Source organism: Melopsittacus undulatus, chromosome 3 (genome assembly GCF_012275295.1).
Source record: "Melopsittacus undulatus isolate bMelUnd1 chromosome 3, bMelUnd1.mat.Z, whole genome shotgun sequence".
NCBI lineage: Eukaryota > Metazoa > Chordata > Aves > Psittaciformes > Psittaculidae > Melopsittacus > Melopsittacus undulatus.
The window spans coordinates 48,350,798-48,376,159 of record NC_047529.1 but is presented as its reverse complement, the minus strand read 5'-3'; the positions used below and the strand labels follow the sequence as shown (position 1 = coordinate 48,376,159).

At 35.9% G+C, this 25,362-nt stretch overlaps 1 protein-coding gene across 1 annotated transcript in view; it reads right to left on the bottom strand.

Annotated features, from left to right (window-relative positions):
- DOP1A (DOP1 leucine zipper like protein A) overlaps positions 1-25,362 on the bottom strand; it is a 52,290-nt gene that overhangs the window by 15,515 nt on the left and 11,413 nt on the right. Inside the window, exons 8-20 of the mRNA XM_031052622.2 lie at positions 23,834-23,942; positions 22,025-22,145; positions 21,278-21,397; positions 18,390-18,504; positions 17,279-17,512; positions 14,054-14,678; positions 11,872-12,146; positions 11,128-11,280; positions 7,116-7,216; positions 5,591-5,850; positions 2,898-4,905; positions 2,672-2,783; positions 1,582-1,758 (exon numbers count right to left, since the gene is read on the bottom strand). Coding sequence (XP_030908482.2) covers positions 1,582-1,758; positions 2,672-2,783; positions 2,898-4,905; positions 5,591-5,850; positions 7,116-7,216; positions 11,128-11,280; positions 11,872-12,146; positions 14,054-14,678; positions 17,279-17,512; positions 18,390-18,504; positions 21,278-21,397; positions 22,025-22,145; positions 23,834-23,942 — 4,410 coding nt within the window. The remainder of the gene's footprint in view (positions 1-1,581; positions 1,759-2,671; positions 2,784-2,897; positions 4,906-5,590; positions 5,851-7,115; positions 7,217-11,127; positions 11,281-11,871; positions 12,147-14,053; positions 14,679-17,278; positions 17,513-18,389; positions 18,505-21,277; positions 21,398-22,024; positions 22,146-23,833; positions 23,943-25,362) is intronic.

The following is a 25,362-nucleotide window of genomic DNA, read 5'->3' as shown; positions in this document are numbered from 1 at the left end:
ACCTTTAGATAAGCATCTCAGCATTATGTTCAAAACAGCTAGCTATAAAGCCATACTTAGATGGTAATTATCACTAGCTTTACATAAAAATCATAGAATCATAGAATCATTCGCTCAGAGGTTTTACAAAGCAGTAATTTACATTTGATGCTCTTCAATCATGTTATTCATTACTAAGACAAGGAAAGGTAAAATACACTTGTTAAATCTGCAAATGATAATGAAGTAGGAAGCAACTGATAGAAAGATACAGAACCAAATATAACTGACTAACTCAAAAAGCATCCTAAAGAAAGATACTGCAATAGAGCCTTGGTCTTTGCATGTGAAGGTAAGGATACACATTAGTGATTCAGGATAACAAACTATTCAGATAGTGGTGCTACAGAAAAAAAGTCTTGGGATTATAGTGAATTAATTCTGCAAGGAAGGGGAAAAGAGCATTCAGAAGCAGCAACACTTTATGAAAGGCATTAAATATTTCCCCTGAGGGAAGACACCATTTACCATGTCCAATCTGGGCACCTTACTTTAGGAAATGTACCACAAACTGTCAGAACTCAAACTACAAAAAGAAAGGTAAGTGCTATGGACTATGACCTCCAACAAGGGACAGAAATGGGTTTGTATACAGTCAGGAGAAAACCATTAGGTTGAAATATAACAGTCATCCGACGTGTATAAGGTAATTAGGAAGAAAAAAGGAAGATGATGCTCATGTCTGCCACAAACAGTAATGGACTTGCTTTGTGGCAAGCAAGATAAAGATTAAGAAGTAGGGGAGGTGGAGAAATCCTAAAAGAAAGAACAGAATGATCTGCAAGACTGCAATATTCACTGTTAGAAATCTTCATAATGGGGTTTTTAGGCATGTCAGAAGTTATTTGGGTACACATAGGTCAGAAAATGCATTTCCTGAGCACTGTCTTGACCTGTTTTCTGTGATAGGAAGACTTCAGACAAAAATGCACTTTATCTGTTTTCTGAAAGCCATTTTTACCTTGATCAGAGATATTTGAGTAGGAATTGTCTAAGCTTACAGGAAACTGCTATACATGATCCTAGAGCTTGCCTATACACTTTATGCACCTGCCAAACATGGCTGCCAAAGCAACCTAGGTGTAGTGAAGCTTAAAATGCTTGTTTAGACACACAATGCTGTAGAATTCCACAGTTTCGTGTGTTTTAACCACATCCCTCAACTCCAAGGCAGCTAAAAAAACCATTACCTGAAAGCAACGAGGTGAAAAAGTAGTCACCTATCCTGATACTACATCAAACAAGCTGAACTCAAACTGGACTTTTCCATATATAGGGCATGTTGAATGTTTTTTTTTTTCCCCAAGATGGATTTCATTTTCCTTATAGAAAGAAAGAGGTGAGACACTGTTGTCTTGAATTGATATACTCAAGTTGAAAAGCAGATTCAATACCCATTTGTAAACCCCCTGGTTTTGGTTGGATGAGTAGATGAGTACAAAGGTATTAAAATTCAATTTATATTTAAGGCAATGGAATTGGATTTAGTTTGACAGAGGTATTAATCAACAACTTAAATGGTATTATCCCTGATATTCTGACCTTTGTTGACCCAAGATTAATAGTGGTAATGGATGCAGCAGCAGCAGTTTTCTCCGAAGAATCTGCAAGGTGAAGGATGCTCCAGAGCAAAGTCACAGAAGACATGATCATATGCAAGATAGATAGGATCCCATTTCGTGCTTCAATCAAGTGCTTCTGATCTACGTTAACCAAAAGCTATTGGATTCAAAAGGGAGAGAGGAGCAAAAGCATTAAATATCTCTACAAATAGCATAAATAAAATAGTATAAATTTAGACTTAATGGTCATGGAAGCCTTCAACTCTTAACAATTTGTTTAAACATTTTTTCTATAATTCTTACAGTATGTACAGGTCTGAGTCTTTTAAAAATAGCAGTTACAGAATCTTTTGAATCAAATTGGACAATATCAAATATCAAACATGTGAGGCCTCATGTTTATAGCAATCAATTTTGTATCATCTGCCTATCTATACCTTTGCAAAACAATTTCAAAATTTGAAGTGTAATGAATACTCTAGGCAAAATTATTTATTTGCACAGATAATAAATACTTTTCAGTTACTTTTGAATGAATGGAAGGCTAAGAGGTATAACAACAACATCAAAAAAGCAGATAAAAGATTGCAGAGAGAGCAGGATAAAAATTATCCTGCAGAATATGAGCCAAATTCTTAACAGAATCTATGCTAAGAATATCAGATCTAAAAATATTGCTTGACTAAAGACAAATCATGAATATACAGAAGGAACAGAAAGGGAACATTTTGACATATTGCAAGATGAACACAGTCCCACCAGAAAGTAACAGGTTATGCATCAGTCTGGGGAGTTTCACAAAATGAAGATAGCTCGCTAGACAGGCGGTAGCTATTTCAGGGTAAACAAAAAAAAAAAAACCCAAATAACAAACCAAACAAGAAAAAGAAAATTCAAGTATGCTTAGTAAAAATAGTTTTTCTGAGATGTATGTATGATCAATAAAAAACATACTTATAGCTAAGACAAGCTCTTTATTTGGTATTTCCCTCACCCAGATCTTCATATCTGCCAATATAACCACAGTCTTTAATTTGACTTGTACTGCATAGACACACAGATAATTTTACCTGATGATACTGAGTTGATGGATCCAAGAGGCAGTAATGAATTATTGTTGTGATCCCTTCTAATAAAGTAAGAACCATGTCTGGGGGAGTGACTGATGCCATCCAAAGAGGCCTAAAATGAGATTAATTTTTGTTTTTTTAGAACAGGTTAATCTGGTTGTAAAGTAATTCAACATAATCAAATATGCTTTAAAAGATTATACACCGCTACATACCATACACATACCTATTATCAGACAATCCTGTTTCATATTTATACTGCTGAATTAAATTATCCAAGTTCCTGCAGAGCTGAAGAGTCACTGAAACAACCACCCTTTGAAGAACTTTTCCCATGTAAGGCAACGTAGAGGTGATAAGGCCAATCCACTGGGGATGCATTTTACAGGCACAGTGCTGGTGTAAAGCTCGTATCACTGCGCAGAGAAACATGCCTTGGCAGGTTATTGGCTGGGAATGTAAATACTGAAGAGAAGTCATCGGCTGCTGAGGACCAATGTGCTCCAAGTCCGTTATGACAAAGTCAAAGCCCGTTTCATTTTCCTCAGGCACAGTCATTACTCTGTGTTCCAGCACAATCAGCCTCTGCAGTACTTTTAAAAGCTGGGACTGCAAAGTACTACCATTGTCAAATTCATCTTCAGAAAAATTTATAAGGCTGTCTTCAGAGTAACCTTCCTCTACAGCCACTGTGTTTTTTCCAGCCATCTTTTCACTATGCCATTTCTGTGCACTGAAGATAGAAGACAGCAGACAATGCAGGATCACCTTCTGAACCTTGCACTTGGACAACATGTCCGAAATAAAACTCGGAAAGCCCTTTGCAGAGCTTTCTATCACTTTTGCTAACTCAGCAAAGAGAAGTGTCAGAATTTCTATACTCATCATTTGCATATTACGGTTTCCTATTAGATCTTGTGAGGTTACTTTAACGTGAGTTGGATAGTGGCTCCGCATATAGTATAAACACAAGGAGATTAGAATTTCTATGTACATAGAACTCCGAAAGTTATGGTTAGAATCAATGGGGATGTGACTATAGAAATCCTTGCCCATAACAGATATCCGATGCCTGGCGAGAAGATTCTGAAGCAACGAAAGCTGAGGAGTGTATGCATTATTAACACTGGTAGTGGAGATAGCACTTACAAAAGCTGAAGGATTGGTTTTCAGAATTGCTTTAATTGCAGAAAAAGCATACAATGTCCTTGAAGAGTCATACAGCTGGAGATAAAGCAGCACGTGCTGATACAATGGATGGATATTAAAGTTGGGAGATTTTCTCACTCCTGGGGACCCCACATCACTTTCTATCTCTGAAATTTCTCCTTCTCCACAACTGTACCAGTTTTCTAAATCAAGACCATCACTAAAGAAGATGTTTGTTTGTTTAAGCTTTTCTGATTGTGCTTTCTTCTTCTCTTCATCTTTCTTTTTGGCTATTTTCACCTTAGGTTTTGCACCTGGTTGCTTACCAGCCTCTTTTACAATTGTTTCTTTTTCTGACATTTTTTCTGGTAGCTTTCCTTTAAAGCTGAACTGGATACTACTGTGGCTTTGCTTTCTGGACTTTGATTCAATGGAAGAAAGAGTGAGATCAGAGAGGGACTGCTGGCTTTCTGCAATACAGGGTGAAGAGTTATTTCTAGAAATTTCATCTCCTAAGCTCTCAAGTCCAGTCTCAGTTGAAGCTGACAGCACTTGGGAGCTGTCGTTACTAAGCAAACTACTTTGGCTACTTTGAATATTTTGATCTTCAGTTTTTGTCACCTCCACAGAGTTATCCAAAAGACTGAATTTACATGAACTATCCTCAGAATGCAGGTTATGTTTAACTGGTTCAGCCTCTTCTCCGAGATCGCTTACAACTTTGCATATAAGATCTGTAACCACTTGTTGCACAATTTCATCAGGTGAGTCTTCTCTCAGAGTCTGAGAGCTATCTTGAGCACTCAGGCTTTCTGTTTCCACTTCATAACTGATGTTGTCTCCAGTAGATGACTGGGAACAGCCAGAGTCAGAACTCTGCAGTATTTCAACTTGATGGTCAGGAAGGTCAAAGTCAGACACAACCATTGGTATGGTCTCACTGCTGGTACTTAACAAGGAAAGCCTGTCACTCAGAGGGTTGACAGTCAGGCTGAAGTTCTCCATTTCATCCATAGTGAGCTGCTTTTCATTGCCTTCTTTGGGTATAATAAGTTGTTCTTGGCTTACAGGCACATGGGAAAATGCTTAAAGATAAACAAAAAAAATTATACATGTAATAATTTGGTTTTCAGAATTTAAATTAAAAATTAGAATTTAAACTATTAAGAAGACTTCAAATTATAAAGGCATTGTAAATAGTGTCTTTCCACTTCACAGCAGAAAAAGAATAATGTTGTTATGGCAGCAACACACATTCACATAACCAAAGCAAGATTACTTTAGCAGTAGACCTTGGCATAAGGTTTCATGGGAGAGCTATGTAATTTTGCAATCTTATCTGATTGTGTTTCCATAAAAAAGAATTGTTAGTATGCGACTAAGATTACACAATACAAACACCTTCAAACTCATCAGTATGTTTTCAGTCTGCCCCACATTAGAGGTCCTAATTCATAAAAGCAGTTAATTTCATGATTAAGTTTCAAGCCATGTTCTTAAGATCCACTGAAATCTAGCAAGACCCAAGATACTTCTGTGCATTAAAATACTTGCATATCATCTTAATTTGAGAATAATAAAACTTTCAATGATGTTTGGGATACCCAAACTTGAATAAGAAAAACATGCACAAATGCACACATTACAGCAGTAACTATTCCAGCACTTCGTTTTGCCAGTTACCCTCAAAAATTCCTGCATTTTTAATGCTACATGCAAATAACAAAGAAATTAAATAAGGAACTTCCTACAGTCTTCTTATGTACATACCATCAGCACAGCTGAACTTCTGCATAAAATGTTTTTCATTTTCTTCGTCAGGGTGATAGGGAGATTTAGTCCAGTAACATTCAGCCTGTACTCGTTGAACAGAAACTCGCTGAGTTTTTGGATGGAGAAGCAGTAGGAGCAAAGGTTCAAGAACCCTCGCAATATCATGTCTTTGAAGCACCTGATTTAACCAGGCTTGTCCCACTGACCATGTAGAACCATCCAAGCTATTAAGGCTGTCCAGCATGATAAACAAAGATCTAGAACAGAAAGAAGAATGAACATAGCACAAACTCTATACTATTCACAGAATAACCCCATTTTATCTGATGTATGATAGATTTCAACATGTCAGTACCTATTCAAGTGTCTTTTCCATATTATACAGTATTTTCTTTGGAATTCAAGCTTTTCCAGCTGAAATTGTACATTTTACCCTAATGAAGAAAAGGCCAGAAACAGCTAGTAATAAAGTCAGTTAAGACAGCTGCTCTAATAGCAGCAGTTGTATAGTCAGTTCAGGTATTTGTACAGCTACTAGCAGAACAAGCTGTAGTTGCCTAATAACTGCTAGTTTTAGAGACAAAACTTTAAAAGCCAATTCACACAGATGCATGGGAAAAGAGAAGATAACTTATGCAAAATTTTTCATCAAAAATGGAGAAGAGAAATATGCTTGACAATTCAGCACTTCCTACTGTCATTATTTTCTTCTTTCAATAGTTTTAGCCTTTAAAATCCTTCTGAGACTTGCAGAAAAAACAATATATATATTGGACTCTGAATTTATTTGACTGTTTTACAGCCTCCAGTAGCAGATTCATTCGCTGTTTGCTGTATGTACAGGATTTATCACCATGTCCGCAACGAGTGACACTATCAAGCAGAAGAAATTACAACATTCAACTCTGCTTCCTACAGCGAAGGATACACTAGGAAATTTTAATAAGCATTTTTTCATATGTGTTAGCTGAGGAAGACAAGTTCAGCATCTGGATCATGCAGTTTTTTTCTAAGAAGGTATTCTGATACCAGAACATAAACCAGAAATCCTCTGCTCCTTGCCATGAATATGTCACACAAAACACACGTTAAACAAGGAAACTTCCTTGTCGTAGTGTTTACTCGTCATTTTGCTCTTACGTGTTAGCTTTATTGTTACATCCATTTTCATACAATTCGCTTCTAGGTTGACATCTCTTTTCTGCTTTTGTTTTTACCAAATCACAGCAAGAACTCACACAATATGTTCAATATACTCTAATATTTTAACCACAGTGATGGTTAGTTAATCATGTGACCATTGCTGTCCTACTCTTCACAGCTACCAGAAGAATTTAGAGCTTACATAATCATCGTCATGAAAACAATTTTGTCTAACATGAATTAATTTCTTGTCCTTTCTTTGCTTTCAGAGTTCCCACTGTAGTTCTCTGATTTCTAAACACTCGATGCTTCCAGTGTAATGCAGTTCAAGATCTTGAAGCAAAGGTATTTTAACTGAATCATGCTTACGATCACCAACCTGTCAAAGGTACGGCCAAAGGAAGATGACTTGTTAATATGAAGGTCACGGGTGAGATGCCATAGCACTGCAAACTTTGCATGAGCTTCCATTCTTATTTTCTGTGGACAAAACTGTAAGTTAGATCTATCAGAATACAAAAGCCTCTGACAAGAACTGGATAAAAAAAAATGTATACAGCAGCTTAAATGATAAAATGAAATTCTTAAAATTAATTTTGTTGACTGTGCATTCAAATCCTATTTTCTAACATTAAAAACAGTAGTGGCAACAATAGGTCTCTGCAAACAATTTAGTAACAAGAAAAGATTCTCCCCCATCTTGACCTTGGCAGCCTTATTTTCAGAGTTTAGCCTGAAAGTTTTAAATACTTAATATAGCTTCAACAATACTTGATTTACTCTCACAGGTTGCCCAGATCTGTTTTCAGTGAGTTTATCTATCTGCATCAAGGCACTAGAAGAGATAACAAAGAGAGCAGGAAAATACATGCAAGTCCTTCAATATGAAAACTCAAGCACACAGAGGCAGAGAGAAGAAGCAGAAAAAAAAATGTTTACAGGTACTGTCTGTGATTAAATACAGTATGCACGGAAATAAGGGAATGAAAATAAGTTGGGTAGAAAGAGACAAGAATTTTCTATGTAGCTATGATCTAGATAGAGTTCACTAACATGCCAAATTTAGCTCTGGAACTTAAAGGGTTTTATTTGGACAAATAGGATATGGTTACTGCCCAAAGGACTTCCAATGACTAGTAAAAAAATGTAGAATATTTAATGTGAAAGTAGTATTAAAGTAACAATTTTTATAGCTTTCTTTCTTTAGCGTGACTGATCAAGACAGTGAGTTATTCCAGCAAGGCTGTGAACAATAGCAAATGCCATGCTATGATATGAATACATAGGCACACATACTAAAAACAACTTTACCCAAAAGACAAGGAAGCTATTAACTAGTTTTAGGGGTAAACAGACAACCAGAATGGTTATACTGAATAAAACATCAAAATTAGATTAAAATATAATGAGAACTTAAACTAAATTACTGGATGATAAGCACAGATGAGAGAATTAAGATTTTCACTTGTTTGTTGTTACATATGTACTTAGAGGGAATGAACAGTAGATATATTTACCTCTAATCAAAATGAGATCAAACTATAACCTGTTAATGCCACTGTGGCATACTTCCAGACTTAATTTACAACACACAGTCTAAGTAGCTTTGGACAGCTAATACAAGCAGTATCTGCTTTAAGTAAAAGCCAGAAAAACTGAAATTTACAGAAAGGGCACAAGACAGATCACATCAGGCGTAAATTACAGAAAAAAAAAAAAGAAACAGCAACATTCTGGAAAGTAAGCAAACACCATGTGTATTTACTAAAAATATGCTTCTCACAGGGAAAAACACCTAAACCCCACACCACTGCTACAAAAAACATACAGTTACACAAAACCACTCACTAACATCTGCTGAGTAAAGAGTGAAAACACCAAGTCTCCAACACTTAACAGTGGGCCTTTGCAATCCATGCTGGAAAGATGTAAGAAATTACTGTTTTCACAGTAAGGCTGGCAGACATGAGCAAATGCCATATTCACAGTCACAGCATTTCACAGACCAGCCTAACAATTGAAACTATAAGTCATCAGCAGTTTTATCAATATGCCAAGCTATGAAGTGAAGACTGGCTCACATTCACCTCTGTTGACCTGGTTACTCTCTGGTAGAAAGACAAAAAGGTAGCTCTTCTGAAGTCACAACCATGAGGTGGTAGAGCATATAGACAAATAATTCCCTATCGTTCATTCTGTTGAGGCTGTAAAAACAGTCCATATACCTAAAAGTTAAAGCATTACAAAGGTGTCAACTCAAATGCCAAATTGACAGCCTCCATCTGAAACAAATTTCTAGGGGACAGAGGGAAAGGAAAAAAAAAAACTAAACGCAAAACCAAGTACCTGTCATGAAAAGTTGAACTCCTACAAACAATAGTAAAAGCTAAGCATGTGCTTCATACATCAGGAAGCATAGCATAACTTTTGATAAGTGATAACATCTCCTGCATAAGGCTGTTGCTAAATGCTGAAAAGCCTCCTTTGTCTAGCATAAAATTCATCACAGACCTAAGAAAAACACCATTCGTCAACAGCCTACCTGCCTGCTTCAAAAGATCTTGAAAATACTATTTTATTGAATTACCTAAATTTATCGCAAAACAGAAGCAAGCAATAGAATAACCATGATCACTTCTGAAAAACAGCCAGCAGTGAGACAAGAGACCTCTGAGTAGCCATAAGGAATAACAGAAATCCACAAAGGTGGGTCATGTGCAAATATTATAACCTGTGGTAGCAGAACAGGAGACATAACAAGTGACAAAATAACAAGAAGCCAAACCGTGTGGAGAGGCAAACAAGCAGCTCTGGTCACTTGAGAGGTTCTGCCAAATTATAGTCCATGAGTTTTGACATGAGTGAGATAGAAAGTAAAGATCTTCAAGAAAAGAGTAGCCTCAGTGTCCATGCTGCAGAGAAATGCACAGATGACTCACAAACCCAGATCCATGTCAACCAGAGCACAGCAGCCAAGCACACTTCCCACAAAGACACAGATAAACAGAGAAATGGTGATTACTGGTAAACCAGTTCACTAGTTACCCTCTAGAACTAGCAAACATGATGGAAACAGAACTCAAATCTTCTAAGGACAAATAACTAGGGAAGAGAGAGGCCACATGAGATTGGAGAAAAATTGTATAGAAGCCTCTTTATAGAAATATATCTAGTCATTCGAATTCCCCCACTTCTCAACACGGAGAAAGAATTTCACAGAAACACTTTATCAGGAAATAATTAACCAAGGCAAGTGTCAGAACATGAAGCTCAAAACTATATAGCACAAGTCACTTTTTCATCTTCTATTTATTTAGAGCCAGAATCAGGTAATATATAAACACAGACAAAAAAAGAAAAGAGAAAAAACCCCAAACAAACAAATAAACAAACAACAAAAATTTTAAACCAAAAAAACCAAACCAAACAAAAAAAACACCCCCAAACAAATAAACAAAAAACAACAAAAAATAAACCAAACAAAACAAAAAAAAGACAAAACCAAACCCAAAAAAAGTGCCACCAGCCAACTCGATTCACTGCTGATTTAAAAAAGAATAGAAAGGCTGAACAGCAAATTAATAATATCAAATGCAACATACTAATAAGGATGCATCTCACAGAAAGGGAAAGTAATTGAAAACATCTCAACTGTAAAAAGAAGGTGGTGATGCAAAAAGAAAGGCAGCAAGAACATCACAGCTGAGAGAGAGAAAAGAGAAAGCAAAATGATAGAAAGATAAAGAGAGCCACAGATGACTGTCTTACAAGAAGGAATGCAACCCCATTATCAAGAAAAGCAACAGAGACTTGGTGATGACAATAACTTGGCTGTTGCTCCTTCTCCAATTTTGTGGAGGAAAGGAAGCAGAAAGTCTAGATGCTGAAATAGCAGAAATTATTAGACAAGATGCAAGAATTAAATAGGAGGGAACACATCAGAGGACTGAACAGCAGTTGGTTAGGATACAGCAAAAAAAGTGTGCTTAAATTTGATGAAGCTGTACAGGGAAAGAAAAGTGGCAACTGGAAGGGAATCTAGAAAATCCATATTAAATTACTATGATTGCAAACACCTCACAGATTTGTGAAACACCAAGATGTCATGAAAACAGGGCTCAACTACTACAGATACAAGGTTAAGGTTTCTTCTGAGTGGGAATATAGGAAAGAAGGTAGCAATGTCAAAGGATGGACAAATCTGATGTTCTGCATGCAAGTAAAAAATAACCAGTATTATTTAATGTTTGAATCAATATAAGTCAACATTATTTCAATACTGAAATTATTTATACCCCCCTCTAAGGCACCAAGTCCTTCTTCTAAATTTATTTCTATAGTTACATCCTTAACTCATCTTTTAGTATCTTTTAGTAAACAGAAGAACTTGCCTTGTCTCTGTGAGTCAGCTGCTGACTAATAACATCTTCACAAATGCTAGAAGATGGAACGAGGTTATGCAGCTGGTAGAAGAGCTCTACACTCTTCTGATGATGCTGAGGAGTTCCATCACCCAACTGGTCCCAGAGAGTTAAAGCTATATGCTGTGTATGTGAGAATAAAAGTGGCAAGAGACACAAATGAGTATCATGTCTTTTTTAGCTTTATACTATGTCGAACAATATGCACTGATAGGAGACATCTAATGATAACATATGATCAACAGACAATCTATAAAATTATTACTTTTTGTTTGTATGTTGTATCAACACAAGGAATAGTTTGAAACACTGCAGTAATTTACTATATAAAAAATTCAGTCAGAATTCTCAGGTATCTTCAGAAATAAATTTTCATCAAAACGTACTTAACTACGTAATATGCCCTGCTGCTTGATTATCCTTTGGAAATTTCCTTCCATAAATTATACAAATCAAGAGTTTGTATTTTACCATTTATATTTTAAAAATATTAATTCAAACAAGGTTTTTCACCCAAGGAGTCAGGAAGATAATCACAGTGGAAAAACTCACTACCTACTTTTATTTAGAGTCTAACACAGGTTACAACTGTTATTAAAACACTCAGCAAGAAAATTTGGTTTACAGTACCACAAATGGTAAAGTGGCCAAGACTGTGAGTCTCTACCAGCAAGAGAAGTCTGAAGAAAACAGCAACAAGATACTGCATTGTACCTTGAAGAAATCTGTCTTTTCAGCCATATATCTCAGATTGCCTTGAGTAAGAGGAGGTCTGATAACCACAGCCACTCTTCCCTGGTTAGGGCTAAGAGGCTGAGCAGTTTCCACACTGTTCAGATTTTCTCCAGTGACAGGAGCAACAGATTGAGTCAATCCAACCAAGTCCATCACAAGGGAAATAGTAACACCCTGAACACTGAAATCACTTGCTTGCTTGCAAGCATTCATTAAAGTCTGTAGCCACAGTGGAGGTTGTACTTGTTCACAGTCTGAAATAAAAATCACAGATGATACATTCATTAAAAAAAATTAAATATGATTATTTTTATTCTTATATCCCTTAATAATATGCACAATTGTACTTTATTTTTCGTATTTCAACTTGTGCGTTCTATGGGTTTAGGGAAATGCATGCAAGAGAAAGGTAATTCTTCATGTATCTCTATCTTTAAGATAACCTAATTAAGAATGCAATGCTTCAAACATTCACTAACCAAAAATAAATAGAAAACTTGAACAGGGAAGAGAAAAAGAAATTTTATGGAAATGCATCCAGACAATTTCATGATTTAAACAAAACTGGACTTTTATCAATTTGTACATTGTTTTATTCCCCTTCCTCCTTCAGGAAATTCTTGACCAGCAATTAAGTCTGAATATCGTAATTTTTAGTCTGAATAGTTCCGTAGTATTTTATGTGTATTATCTAAAATATTATTATATATTATGTTAAATTATATAGAAATCATAGTATACATGCATACTGAATTATTTACATATATTATTTATAAACTAAGTTTATACTGCCAAAAAAATAGATGTAAAATTTCCTGGCAATACTTTAAAAGTACCTGTGAAAACTGACATTTTGGGTGGCAGAAACTCACTCCTTAGGTCCTACTCTGATCATACTTAGATCATACCCTGCTTTTACTGTAGGCGGTTGTTTTACCCTTCTTACCATTCCCTTACATAATATTACACACTGGCCTGATAATGAAAGTGTCTTTCTCTGAAGTTCACAGTCAACTCTCCTAGTTGAATAATGTTCCCTTTTATTTGAGAGGTACCAAAGTACTCTTTCTTAAAACTTCAAATGGACTCTATTGATTGTGTTCCTAAAAAAGGCAAATGCTTCTTATATCTGACATAGGTGTTATTTAATAGGTACAAATAAAGTTTCTATTTTTTATTAAGAGGACGATGTAATCTCTAATTTATATCCACAACAGTTAATTTTGCAATGTAAATTGGAGAGTAAATATATCTAACAATTCTACATAATGTTCTACAGTTGACAGATAAAAACATTCTTCTGAGCTTGAAGCTCAGTTCCCTAATTCTTTAATTAAAAATAGCACACATTTATCTGAGAAATTAAGCATACAGCAAAATTTAAGCACTATTACGTTCTATCAATATCAGATTAATTTGGCTCCTTTAGATAAACAGATTGATGGCTCTTGCTGTTGATTAAAGGCAGCTGGGTCACATCACTAATGCAAACCATCCCACATACCAAACTTAGGAACCCTTCAATAAAACCAGCCTCTTTTGCAGTACAAAAATCATATCAGTAGTTGAAGAAAAGGCTGGTGCGCAAATTACAGCAACTATGTTCTCTATGCCATGTTCCACTGGCATTCTCTGTTACGGGAAGCAGAAGTCACAGACGAGAAGTGTAACCAAAATTAGAACTGCAAATTGAAGACTTCATGAACTGATGGATTGTCCACCTAAAATGTCCCATTTTACAGTAATCCAGAACTGTCAACATCTGAATCACATTTCTGTATCTGTATCAATTTCTGTATTCTGTATCACACTTCACAAACCCCACTTTTTTTTTTTTTGGCTTTCTAATGCAACTGTAGCTAGAAGAACTGTTTGCAAGAACTGTTCCTTTAATAGAAGCAAAGATCCTACTCTCAGGCTTCAGTTTACATAATTTATACTTGCCACCCCCATATTAATTAGTATCAAATCCCATGGCAGCAATAGTCTTAAAACTCTGTAAGAAAACAGTTTAGTTTCAAAAAAGCAAACCAACTGATACAGAAGGAAACTTATATTACTGAGAAGAAGAGCAAAAAGCAATACACACAAAGCATAAATATTACTTTTTTTTTAACCAAAAAAAAATTAAAAGCAAAGAACAAAGAAGAGCGCATCTTACCAACTTCAGGCTTCCCAGGATGTAATTCCGAAGTACGGTTTCCTTCAGCAATGTAAACGGGAAAGCTTGAACATTCAAGATACAGCTGACAAGCAGCAATAAAGGCAGGAAGGTATTCTTTTGGTGTTTTTTTCTTGTTTGTTTTCTTCACTTTAGCATCACTCTGTGATTCTCTGTCCCATTTTGTGGTCTGTCCTTGCTCTCTAGTAGGGTCTAGTGGAAGCTCTGCCCCTAAGGGCTGAGACAAGGAATTACTCTGAATGATATACAGGTTGATAAATCTAGTTAAAAACTGTTGGACATATTCCAAACAGCACTGCATTGCAGTCTTTTGGATCGTTTTCCCACTTCGAGTTGCTGTCCCCTGTGTCATCATGGAAGAAGGCTGTACAATGGTTTCCTCAGACCCCACAGTTGATGCTGTCTCAGTCTCTGAGGATGTGCTACCAATAATAGGAATGCCAGGCACACTGTGACCTTCATTTAGTGCTCTGTCAATGTCATCAGTTGTATCTGCCTGGTACTGCACAAACTCAGTGAATCCACTTTCTGATGATCGACTGCTTGGAGGATTTTCACCATCTTCAAAGACATCATTAGGATTTTCAAGTGAAACTGACGGCACCTGAGATAAAAGTTTAACACTTGTTCAAAATGTGCTATTTATGTTCTAGGGTGAAAATACTTATTTGATTTTCCATTCAAAAGCAACAATTTCATTCCACAGTTTAAAATCTATTCATATAAATACATTTTATGCAAAAAGTTTTGGTGTTTTAGTAAACTTGCCAGACCAAGCTAACTATTATAAGAAAAAGCCTTGTTTATCAAGTAAAATACTTAAAATATTATTATATGAAGAAATGGATAGGCACAGGTATTATTAATTTATACAACATCATAAACCAAAATATTCACACATTAAAAGAAACCCCTCTCTTCCATGGGGAAGCAGGGCATCAAGCTATGTTGCTTATGGTATAAATCATTAAAAGAAAAATTATTTTAATGATTTAAACATGCTCTATAAAAGGAGAAGATATTTATATGTTAATCAGAAACTGCTGCAGTCACAAAGGAATGAAAAATGCCTGCAGGCAAAGGACACAAAAAGATGTCAGCCAAGAAGAAAGGGAAGCAGTGAGGGATTAGGAAAAAGTACACATTTCCCTGATCACACTTTTGAAGTTTCCACTGCACAAGTAAACAAATGCATTAGATATTAAATTCTTTTAACCTAGGAACTGTCCAGATATACTACTAATAGAAGAACCACAACTACTAAGTCTTGTCTCATTGGGAAGGCAGGATCAATGTCATTTAACATTACAACTGTAAGTTGACAAAATACCTTAAACAAGTGAACTGTGGAGCTGTAAATTAAGAATAAAATCTTTCATAATCTAAAAAGCATTCTTCACCCTTCCACATTTATACTAATAAAGCTAGCTCAATTTCTCAGTAAAATTTATGCTCTCTGACTTAAGAAGTTGTCTGATAAATGTGGGTGGAATCGTAATTCATAGATATATACCCAGTAAAACTTTAACTAGTATCTTCCTTTTAGTATACCAATCTTGAGATTTGGAAGTTGGGGATTTCTTTCCAATACAAAGCTATAATTATAAAAGAAGGAATAAACTTTCATTTTAAAACTATCAAACATTTTCAACTATAAAGAAAAAAGTAATCTCCTAGAAACAAGAAAGAAAGGTTGTTGCAGCAACAGCAGTTCATCCTGACTCATTCCACCTTAACTCCCTATCAGTTTAGAATATGCACAAATCTGATGAATCTACTCAAAAAGAACCCACAGCAGCTTTTTGGGCGGCTGTAACAGCCTGTAGTCTTGTTGGTAACTGGTAGAACAGTCTTTGCTTCCTGGTGAGAATGTGAGGTGAATAGGAAAACTTAACATAGAAATGCATGAATAAGTGGGAGTAAATGTGGTAAAAAGCACTCCCACACACTTCTCATCTAGCTACCTTACTGGCAATGACAGATATTTCCTGAGACCTAGCAGGCCTAGAGGTTGTCTTGCTGTCTGACATCCTAATCACTAGATGTCTTACATACAAAATCTGAACAGAATCTAAAAATCTGAATAACTTTTATGACAAATAAAAACAGAGACATCATTACACATCGTATTGATGACATCTTGCTTTACCAGAGATAGCATAAGAATAAAAATTTGTTTGAGATAGCTTTCACTGGCTCCTGTGTTAACATGTACTAAAAAATCATAGAAATCCATTAAAGAAGACCCTGTCTTATAAAATACAGCATAAAATTGCTCAGGAATACGGTAATTAATTTCACTCTATCTATTAACAGAAGCCATGGCCAGATAAGAATTGGTTGTAATTGAAAGAAAAAGGCTGCTGAAAGTTCAAAGGGCAACATCAATCAAAACAGGCTTTAGTAAAAAAAAAATATATATATATAATTAAAAAGAAAAAAAAGTGGTGGATTCCCCAACATCAGAGACTTTTTTAAGATTCAGCTGGACAGGGTGCTGGGCCATCTAGCCTATGTCATGCTTGCCTAGAAAGGTTGGACTAGATGATCCCTGAGATCCCATAGAAACTAGGTGTTCTATGATTCATCCTTGGAGACACTCAAAACTATGCTGAATAGGATCTTGAGTTACCTGACCTAGCTTCCAAGTAGAATCTAACTTTGAAATCAGCCCTGCTTTCAGCAGTGACCTGCAACTGTCACTTCCAACCTGAATTATTCTATGATACTCTTCTAGTTTCTTCAGCTGGAGAACACAGATTTCAAGACATGTCACTTAACATACCTTACAGAGCCATGGTTGCAAAGAACAAACATGACAATGTTAAAAGAGAAAAGAGCTGCTAGCTGCTTTGTTTCTCCTGTTTCTTTCTAAATTATTCTAGGAACAGTGACAGCAAAATAATTGATGGGTATTAATTTGATGCACGTAAATTAGATGAGAGGAAAATACACAACCAAAATAGAGAATTCTTTGAGTCCAGTTTTCTGTGTGATCAGACTCTTGAAGTGCTTTACAACTTCAAACCTCGATTAGGTTGTTCTTAGGCTTTGATTCTGAAGTGGTTTATATATGTACTATATTAAATCTAGATAAATCAAATCTAATAAAAAACTTGTAGGTGGCTCACCACAGACTTCGAAAGCCCACTTTTTCAAACAAAAATAATTTTTCTGAGATGCTACAAAACAACAATCAGTTACCTTTTTATTTTCCCATTCTTTCATGGAGGTGTTGTGTCCACTAGGAAGCTGCAGGATACCTTCTGTGCCAGCAGATAACAATGGAGGTTGAACCTTACTAAGGATCTTTGAGCAGAGCCTGAGAGAATCAGTAAGCTCAGACAAGTGCAAAGTATGAAGATGGCTTGTCAATGCAGAAATCATCCTGAGCAACAGCTGAGGCAAGTGCTCTGTCTGTATTTCAATGTAAGTCTCCTAAAAAAGTAATAGTAAAACTCATCAGTTGCAACGTCAAATTGTAACTTGAATGTTATCTTCTAAAACAGTGGTACTGTCAAGCAAATGACAAGTATTCTAAACATATGGAACATGGAAAAGGTAAAATTAATATCTTAACATTCAAGAATAAAAAATACATGCTTTACTTGAAAAAAAAATACAAAATTAACTTTACAGTTGGGTAACCAACAAATTAGAAGTATTTGGGTCTTTTTCAGAATTTTACATCTTGTTTATTACACAAAAAACACATTGCGAAACATAACAATAAGGCTAAAGAATGCTACTACTATTGTTTTAATAACCTTAATATAAAAGTTTGAGAATGAAAGACAAACAAGTTATTAAGAACAAAAGCAAAAACAGGCTGATTGCCATACCTGACACAGCACTCTCATACTTCTAGTAGGCTTTGAAATGAGAAAGCAAAGAATTGAGGAAAGACAGGTACAGAAAAAACAGTTCCAACAGTCTTTGCTACATTAAGCAATGCCAACAGAAAAAGAAGACATCTTATCATGACACTTAAAAGAGCCTTATAAGAAAGCTGCACATCTAAACTAGCATATCAAGCTATGAAAGCCTATACTTGTAATTAATACAGTGTAGTTTTAGAGAAAAGAAACTGAGGACAGACAAAATTTTTCAGGTATAATCATTATAAAACCCACTTTGGGTATATCAAACCAGTCTATTAAGAATCATACAGTGAAATCAAAACTTCTTCTAAAGGTATCCACCCTTTTATGGCAATATAATTTCAGGAAAAATTATTTATAGAGTAGCTATAGTATTTCTGTAGACTACAAATATACAGAATCCAAGTATTAGCAACAAATAAAGCAATTCTTACCAAAGAAACTATATCCAATAAAAAATCCACTAACAAGCAGAAATTTGTCAGGGGTAACTCAGACTGCTCACTACCACCTCCAGGCCCAGTTTGAAGTCTGGCATGTAAAGTCCTCCTGCAAAATTCAAATAGGGTTTCACGATATTTATCCTTCCCCCTTACACTGGCCATGTTTCTGTAACTTAATGCAGAACTGCACACATCAGTGATAATACCTATAAACAAATAAGCAATCTGTCATATTGCTGTTAAATAGCTCATTTTGGCCTCTTGCATGCTTTCAGAAAAAAAGCAATTAGTCCTGCTGTAAACCAGTCTTCATTCATAAAATTAGGAAATTGAGGTTACAGAAAATTGCATTTGAAACTCTGCCATATACCATACTTCCTAGTATGAGCATGGGCACCAATAACAGAATTAAGAGATGGTGCTACTGGAAGAACAGTAATTTTGAAGAGATGTAAACCCAAGAGATTAAGCATTTGAGATAAAGGCACAAAAGTGAAATAAAAAGCCCATGAGGCTTTAAAGCTGTGCAAGAGGAAAACAAAACAAGCTCTTCTAAATGTCCACTTCTGCTTCAGGTGACTGCATTGTTTTACTAGACAAAAATACATAATTCTGTTGAGCTCTCTTTCCAACTGAAGATGGAACACAAATCCACTGTGAAATCACACTGCAATCTGAAAATATTGCAAGCAAAGGACATGAACAAAGGAATAATATTTTGTTTCTCCAATCCATTTATTCTGCCAGGGGTGGTGGTGAGGGCAGTGTCATATTTTCAGCAATAGTTAGTTATGCTGATCATTTCCCTCTGTTTTGGAAGGGTTCATGAACATATGTACCAGGACTAAAGAAAGGATTTGAAACAATAGAAACATTACAGAAACCAAGTCTGAAATAGTGTATTTATCAAAATATTTTTAAAATCACATTTAAATTGCATTGTGTCAGTAATCTGTATTTGAGAAGTAGCACACTACTTAGCCCACACCTCCACCGGGCTACTGTATCTCTCTAACAACAGATAATTCTCTTCATAAAACAAGCAGCCTGCTTTACAGTTCAATGAAATGGTCCGTTTGTATAAGACATAACACAGATTTTTCCACATTCTGTGCTCCTACCCAAAAAGGTCTACCATTTCAGAAATTACTTAGAGATTAGTTCAACTGCAGTATCTAATAAAGGATGACTTGAATTAACTCACTTATCAAAAATAACTTCAAGAGAAGGCACAATAGCAGTGAGCGATACTTAGATGGGAGAAAACACCAGATATAAGAAATCCTATTTTTAGTGGGGGAAGATCATTAGACAAAGCCTAAGACAAATGCAGAGGGATATCTAAATCGCTTGAAAAGTAATAACTGTGATTTAACAATCAGACTAAATGATACAACGATAACTTACAAATTCACAGTTCAAAATCAACTGGTTATATTTTCGTTTAATGTTGTATCTTTTAAAACAAGGTAATAGCTTACATAACACATCAGCTGAGGTAGAAAAACCAAAACAAATAACCCAACAAACAAAAAACCCCACAAAACAAACACAAGAAAACCAACAAAAAACATTGTCCAGATTTCATTTATTTATTAATAAGGCAATCTGGCATCCATGCTTACAGTAACATCTACTTATATGTAGTGAAATTCTCACCTGCTTGTTACTTCATTGTAAACTGCGTTCTTTAGCAATTCAGTCCAACACACAAAAATTAAGTCACAGACATGTTGGAAAGGATTTCATCTAGTTCAATCTCTCACACTGAGCAGAACTATTAACAACACTAGATAAATTCATCCACAGTTTTGTCTACCAGAGTCTTGGAAATCTCCAGTGGAAGCTCCACAACCTTCCTGAGTACCCTGTTCCACTGCTGCACTATGTTCCTAGCAAAGCTTTTCTGAAATGTCCAGCTTGAATCCCCAAGCCAACACTTGTTGCTGTCGCTTGCTTTACCATCAGCCATTACCAAAAGTATGGCTGTATCAGCTTTATAAATGCCCTACAGGAAGTCACAGGCTGCTATCTAAGTGTCCTCTTTGCAAGGCTAAATCTAACTCACCTAGCTCAACCTCCCATGCAGTGTCCTATGACTCTGTCTTAGCAGTCCTTTACAAGAGCCTCTTCACTTTCCTCAAGCAGGGTGCCCAAAGCCAGACATAATGTTCCACATGTGACTTTAGAAACACTAAGCAAAAGGACAATTAACTTCTTTTCACCTACACTGCCCTAGAAACAGCCCAAAACACAGTTTTCTTTACTTATGAGAGCATACAGTTGGCTCATACACTCAACTTAGTGTCCAAAACATATTATTAAGCTAATCCATAAATAATTAAAATACCCAAACAAAAAAACCTCCAAACACTCCTCTACAAATTTCATTTGAAATCCCTACATCATCTATCCCTTGCCACAGCAACAACTTCTGTTTAGTCCTGCTTTCCTCCAGTTAATATATGTTATCCTCATTTGCAGCAGGACTCCCTCATTTTTTTCTTCCCTAAAAGTGTAACAAAAGTTAATACATTCTACATGCAACTCTTGGTAAAGCTGATAGGTTTGCTAGACACCCAGTGAGTAATCCTGTGCTGGACAGCCAGAACACAACAAAGAAGTGGTGCGATGACTCTGGAGTCTTCACTTCAGCAGAGGTGCTAATTCTACCTCTTGACACTAAGTTTGCAAGAAGTCATATTGCTGAGACTACCAATCGCATTTAATTGAAATTGGCCAGAAGATTAAAGTTAAAGGGATGGGAAAGAAAAAAATTACACACCAAATGACCACATTAGAATAACTTATTTGAAGAAAAAAAGCTTATAAATCAAAAATCAACTTCAACTTTATGCATACAAAGTACTATAACCTACCTACAACATTCTTCAAACCAACGAGCAATATAATCCCACATATAATAAGGCTCAAAGGAATTAAAGAGAAGATTGGCAGTTTTAATCAATTCTGCTGTTTTCTTGTTTTCTCTCAGTTTGCTGTAAGAAAATAAAGAGAACATTTTATATTATTATACTTCATTTCCAAGTTACGTAACTACATAGCACTGTGAGTTTACTGACAAATTACTACACTGATTGTTGCTCTAGGGCTCAGTATATTGGCAGGCTCCTCACGTCAATGACTTTTCACAGTTGCTAGGTTTCTTGTCTATCCTTTTTTTACTCTATCTTCTAACCCCATTTCTAATACATCTGTTTTCCCATAGTAATTCCTACAGTTGTTTCTCCCCACCAGCTCTGAACTTCTCTCTTCTCTCCACCTTTTAAGATATTCAACTCAAACCTTGAAACACTTTTCATCTCCTGTCTGCTGTCTTGTAGCAGTGTTTGTTTTCCTCTACAAGAGAACTCATCAGTCCTCTTTTTTTTTTCCTGTGAACACAGATGTAAAGAACACCAAACTCAACTACACCATTGACATATTGACTTCCAGCTCTATCAATAAAACCTTCAAATGCTTGCATTGAACACAGAAGTGCAAATACCTTCAATGGGTCCTGTATCATGAAGACACAGGGTCACAGTCCCACAGGCTTCACATTCATTACTTCAGCAACAAAAAGATTTATTATTTAGTAACAATTTATTATACTCATTATTCACCTGCTTAGCTGCGTGTGATCTTTGTTGAAAGAAGGTTCTGCCTGGAGTTCCAGTTCCGCTTTGCACTGTGTATATAATGTTCGAAACACTTCAATTAATACATCCTCTAGGATGGCAGGGCCTAGGGAAAATTACCAGCAATAACAGTCTTAAGCATTGTAGCACCACTAGCAGTCCACATCCAAAAACAATCCAAATCATTAGCTAGCTTTGGTCACTGAAACTATAAAATTCCTTCTGTTCAATTTCAGAAGTGTTTTTGCATTCCAGAAATACACAGTCAATTGTCCTGCCAGGGAGTATACAAACACAGTTATTTTCCCATGAAATAGGAATGATGGCTAGATATAAACAAACAGAGTTCAAAAGCTGCACAGTTACTTTGGTATAGCCTCTGTTCAAACTAACATACTGTCTTTGGGAGATTATTAGCTCAGCAACATGTAAACATGACTACATGTATTCCTGATCAAAGGTAGCTTTCAAATGGTTTCAAATACCCACCCATAAACTAGCTTATGCTGTTACATGGAAAATATACTCAACTATTTAAATGCAAATATGAGGTAAAATACTTTGAGCATCTTCTATAATACAAGCTGAAATATTTTTAGCATCTTCCCTCCTTTTAATCTGAGGCAGGTTTTCTTTAATTGAAAATATAGTCTGCAAGATACTTTCTGAAATAGCACCTCTTTCTGATTTAGCTAAATCTAAGTTTGAAGAAAGAAAAATAATTTGAAAGGAGTTCACAAAGCAATTCTGCTTGAAATATCCTTTGCTTTTCCATGCTTTCTCCTAGCACCACTGTGCTGCCTTAAGTGAAAGTGCACGGAGTTAAGTAGAAATCCTATCACCTTCTTCCATCTCAATCTGCTGAAAGATTCCTCATAGCTCTGCTTCCTTCATGAAATCTTAATGTACAGACTGCCTCTGAAAATTTAAACTGACCCCTAGGAATCACAAATTACCAGGAAGATGACAAATTACAACATTTTGTTCTTTGTGGTTTGTCTTAACCATTTCCTTTCATGTTGTACTCTTTCATTTGTTACATATTTATGCTCTTATTATCCTGCCTCCAAATGTCAGAATAGACTTCAAAAATGTTTTTGACTTTTTCAGTCACCTCCAGAACTGTCATTCTGAAAAGAAATGCAAAATATCCAACACTTAACAGCTGCAAATACTTTTGTATAATCTACTTTTATCCCATAGTCCTCTGCACACACCTGCCAAGAAGTGCATTTAAACACTTTTAGCTATGGAGGGCAGGGAGGGGGAACACCACACAAAAAAACAACACACAAAAAAAAAACCAACCAAAAAAACAGCACATCAAAACCCACAACACAACAACAACCCCTCCCAAACCACCCACAAAATAATAATTAAAGAAAATCTCCTGAAAATAAAGTTTTCTGGTTAATATCACTCATCATGTATATATTAGAAGAAAGAGCAATTATTCCCCAAAAGCAACAGCTGACATTTAAAATAGTGAAAGCCACTATTCAGTTAAAGAAATGGAAAAGATCCAATCTGCATTTCTTAAAACATGCAGTCAGTTCTCTCCATGATTTTAACTTAAAATTTCCTCTGCTGAAAGTAGAAGTAATTGTGTTAGGTAAAATCTAATGAATATATTAACTACAAAACATACACAAAGCTTGGAAAGTCTAAGAAAACTAGCTAACCTGCTAGTACTAAGAATACAGGTTTTTCAATTTGACCAACAAGACAGAAAAAAAATCTCAAAGCAAAACTTTGTAAAACAAGCTCAAGACTAGAAGTTAATATGAAAATTACCTAGTTCAGGCTTATCCAGCAAACTGATAAGAATTCGAAAAGGCTTTAAGTCTTGCATTAATGTGCTTTCTTCTCCATGCCCATTAACTTGTAATATTCCAACCATTGCCTGCAAAGAGGAAAAACATATCCAGAAAACAAAACCCAAACTAGAAAACAGTTTTTAAAAGAAACATGCAATAAAAGCTATGCATAATGGGAAAATTCTCTGCAGGGAGGGACCACTATTTCATCTCACTGCAGCTCATTCCATGCTTAAATATTCTCTCAACTTTGCCTGAGAGAATATTTCATATTTCTGTAGAACAGAACATGATATTGTGTATATAATGAAAGTCAAAATAAGATATAAACAGATACCAGCTCAAAGTTTTCTAAGAATAAAAGAGAAGACATAAAAAGTAATAAAGAAATTGTTTGAGAAGGTAAGGCATGTAGATATTAAGGGCTTAATAAATAATAATCTGCCCATCTGGGATATACCAATGTCATGGTTTAAGCCCAGTCAGCCACACAGCCTCTCACTCACTGTGGCTGGCTTCACTGTTTGCGCCAAAACTAGTTTGCCTCTTTCACAGCTTCTAAAAAAAGGAGGACAAAGAGAGATGGGAAAGAAGGGGCAGGAAAACAGGTTTGACCTTCCTACAAACCAAGTATTATATCATAGAATCATAGAATAGTTAGGGTTGGAAAGGACTTTAAGATCATCTAGTTCCAACCCCCCTGCCATGGGCAGGGACACCTCACACTAAACCCTATCACCCAAGACTCCAGGAAAAAACTCGCCAACAGAGTTTCAAGTTGACAAGCAGGGATTCTTTATTGTGGCGCCGGGAGACACTGGGGCTAGCTCCTCCTAACGTGTGTCCCCGTATTGCTCTACAGGCCATCCTTATATGGTCATCAGGCATATTACATAATTTTCCAGAAAGTTTCCCGCATTCATACAAAAATGTGATGGTGATCTTTAAGGGTCCTTTACTTTTTCCAGCTTAATTAACATTACAGACATAGCAATCATTCTGTCCTTCTACATATCAGTTAGTTTAAGTGCTCCAACCCTGGCCATCAGCTAGTCCCAGATACTCCCCATCCCCAGGTCCTACTTTTCCATTCTGCTTTTCTCACACCTTTTGTACTAAGGTTCTGAGGACCTGAAACTATGTCAACTACCTTCAAGCACCACGGTTATTTTCCCTTACAAAGCCATCAAACTTATCATTACTTAGAACTGATTACGTTTTGTGCTTTTGTGCCTCCTTGTATCAAATCCCACCTTTTTCTGTCCTTTTGCAAATTCTTTTGCAACATTTTATAATCAGTCAGGATTACCCTGCTGTATTGAATATACCTGTAGAAGGTCAGAATTTTCAGTACATTGTATCAAATGAGTAAGATGGGTTGGACTGTATAAAAGAACACAAAGAGACTGACAGAGATGGCAGAAAGAAGCAATACTTTCAAATCTTCCAAAAGACAGCAAACGATTTTAGAAGGCATATGCAATTTGTCTGTAAAAAACTTGAAAG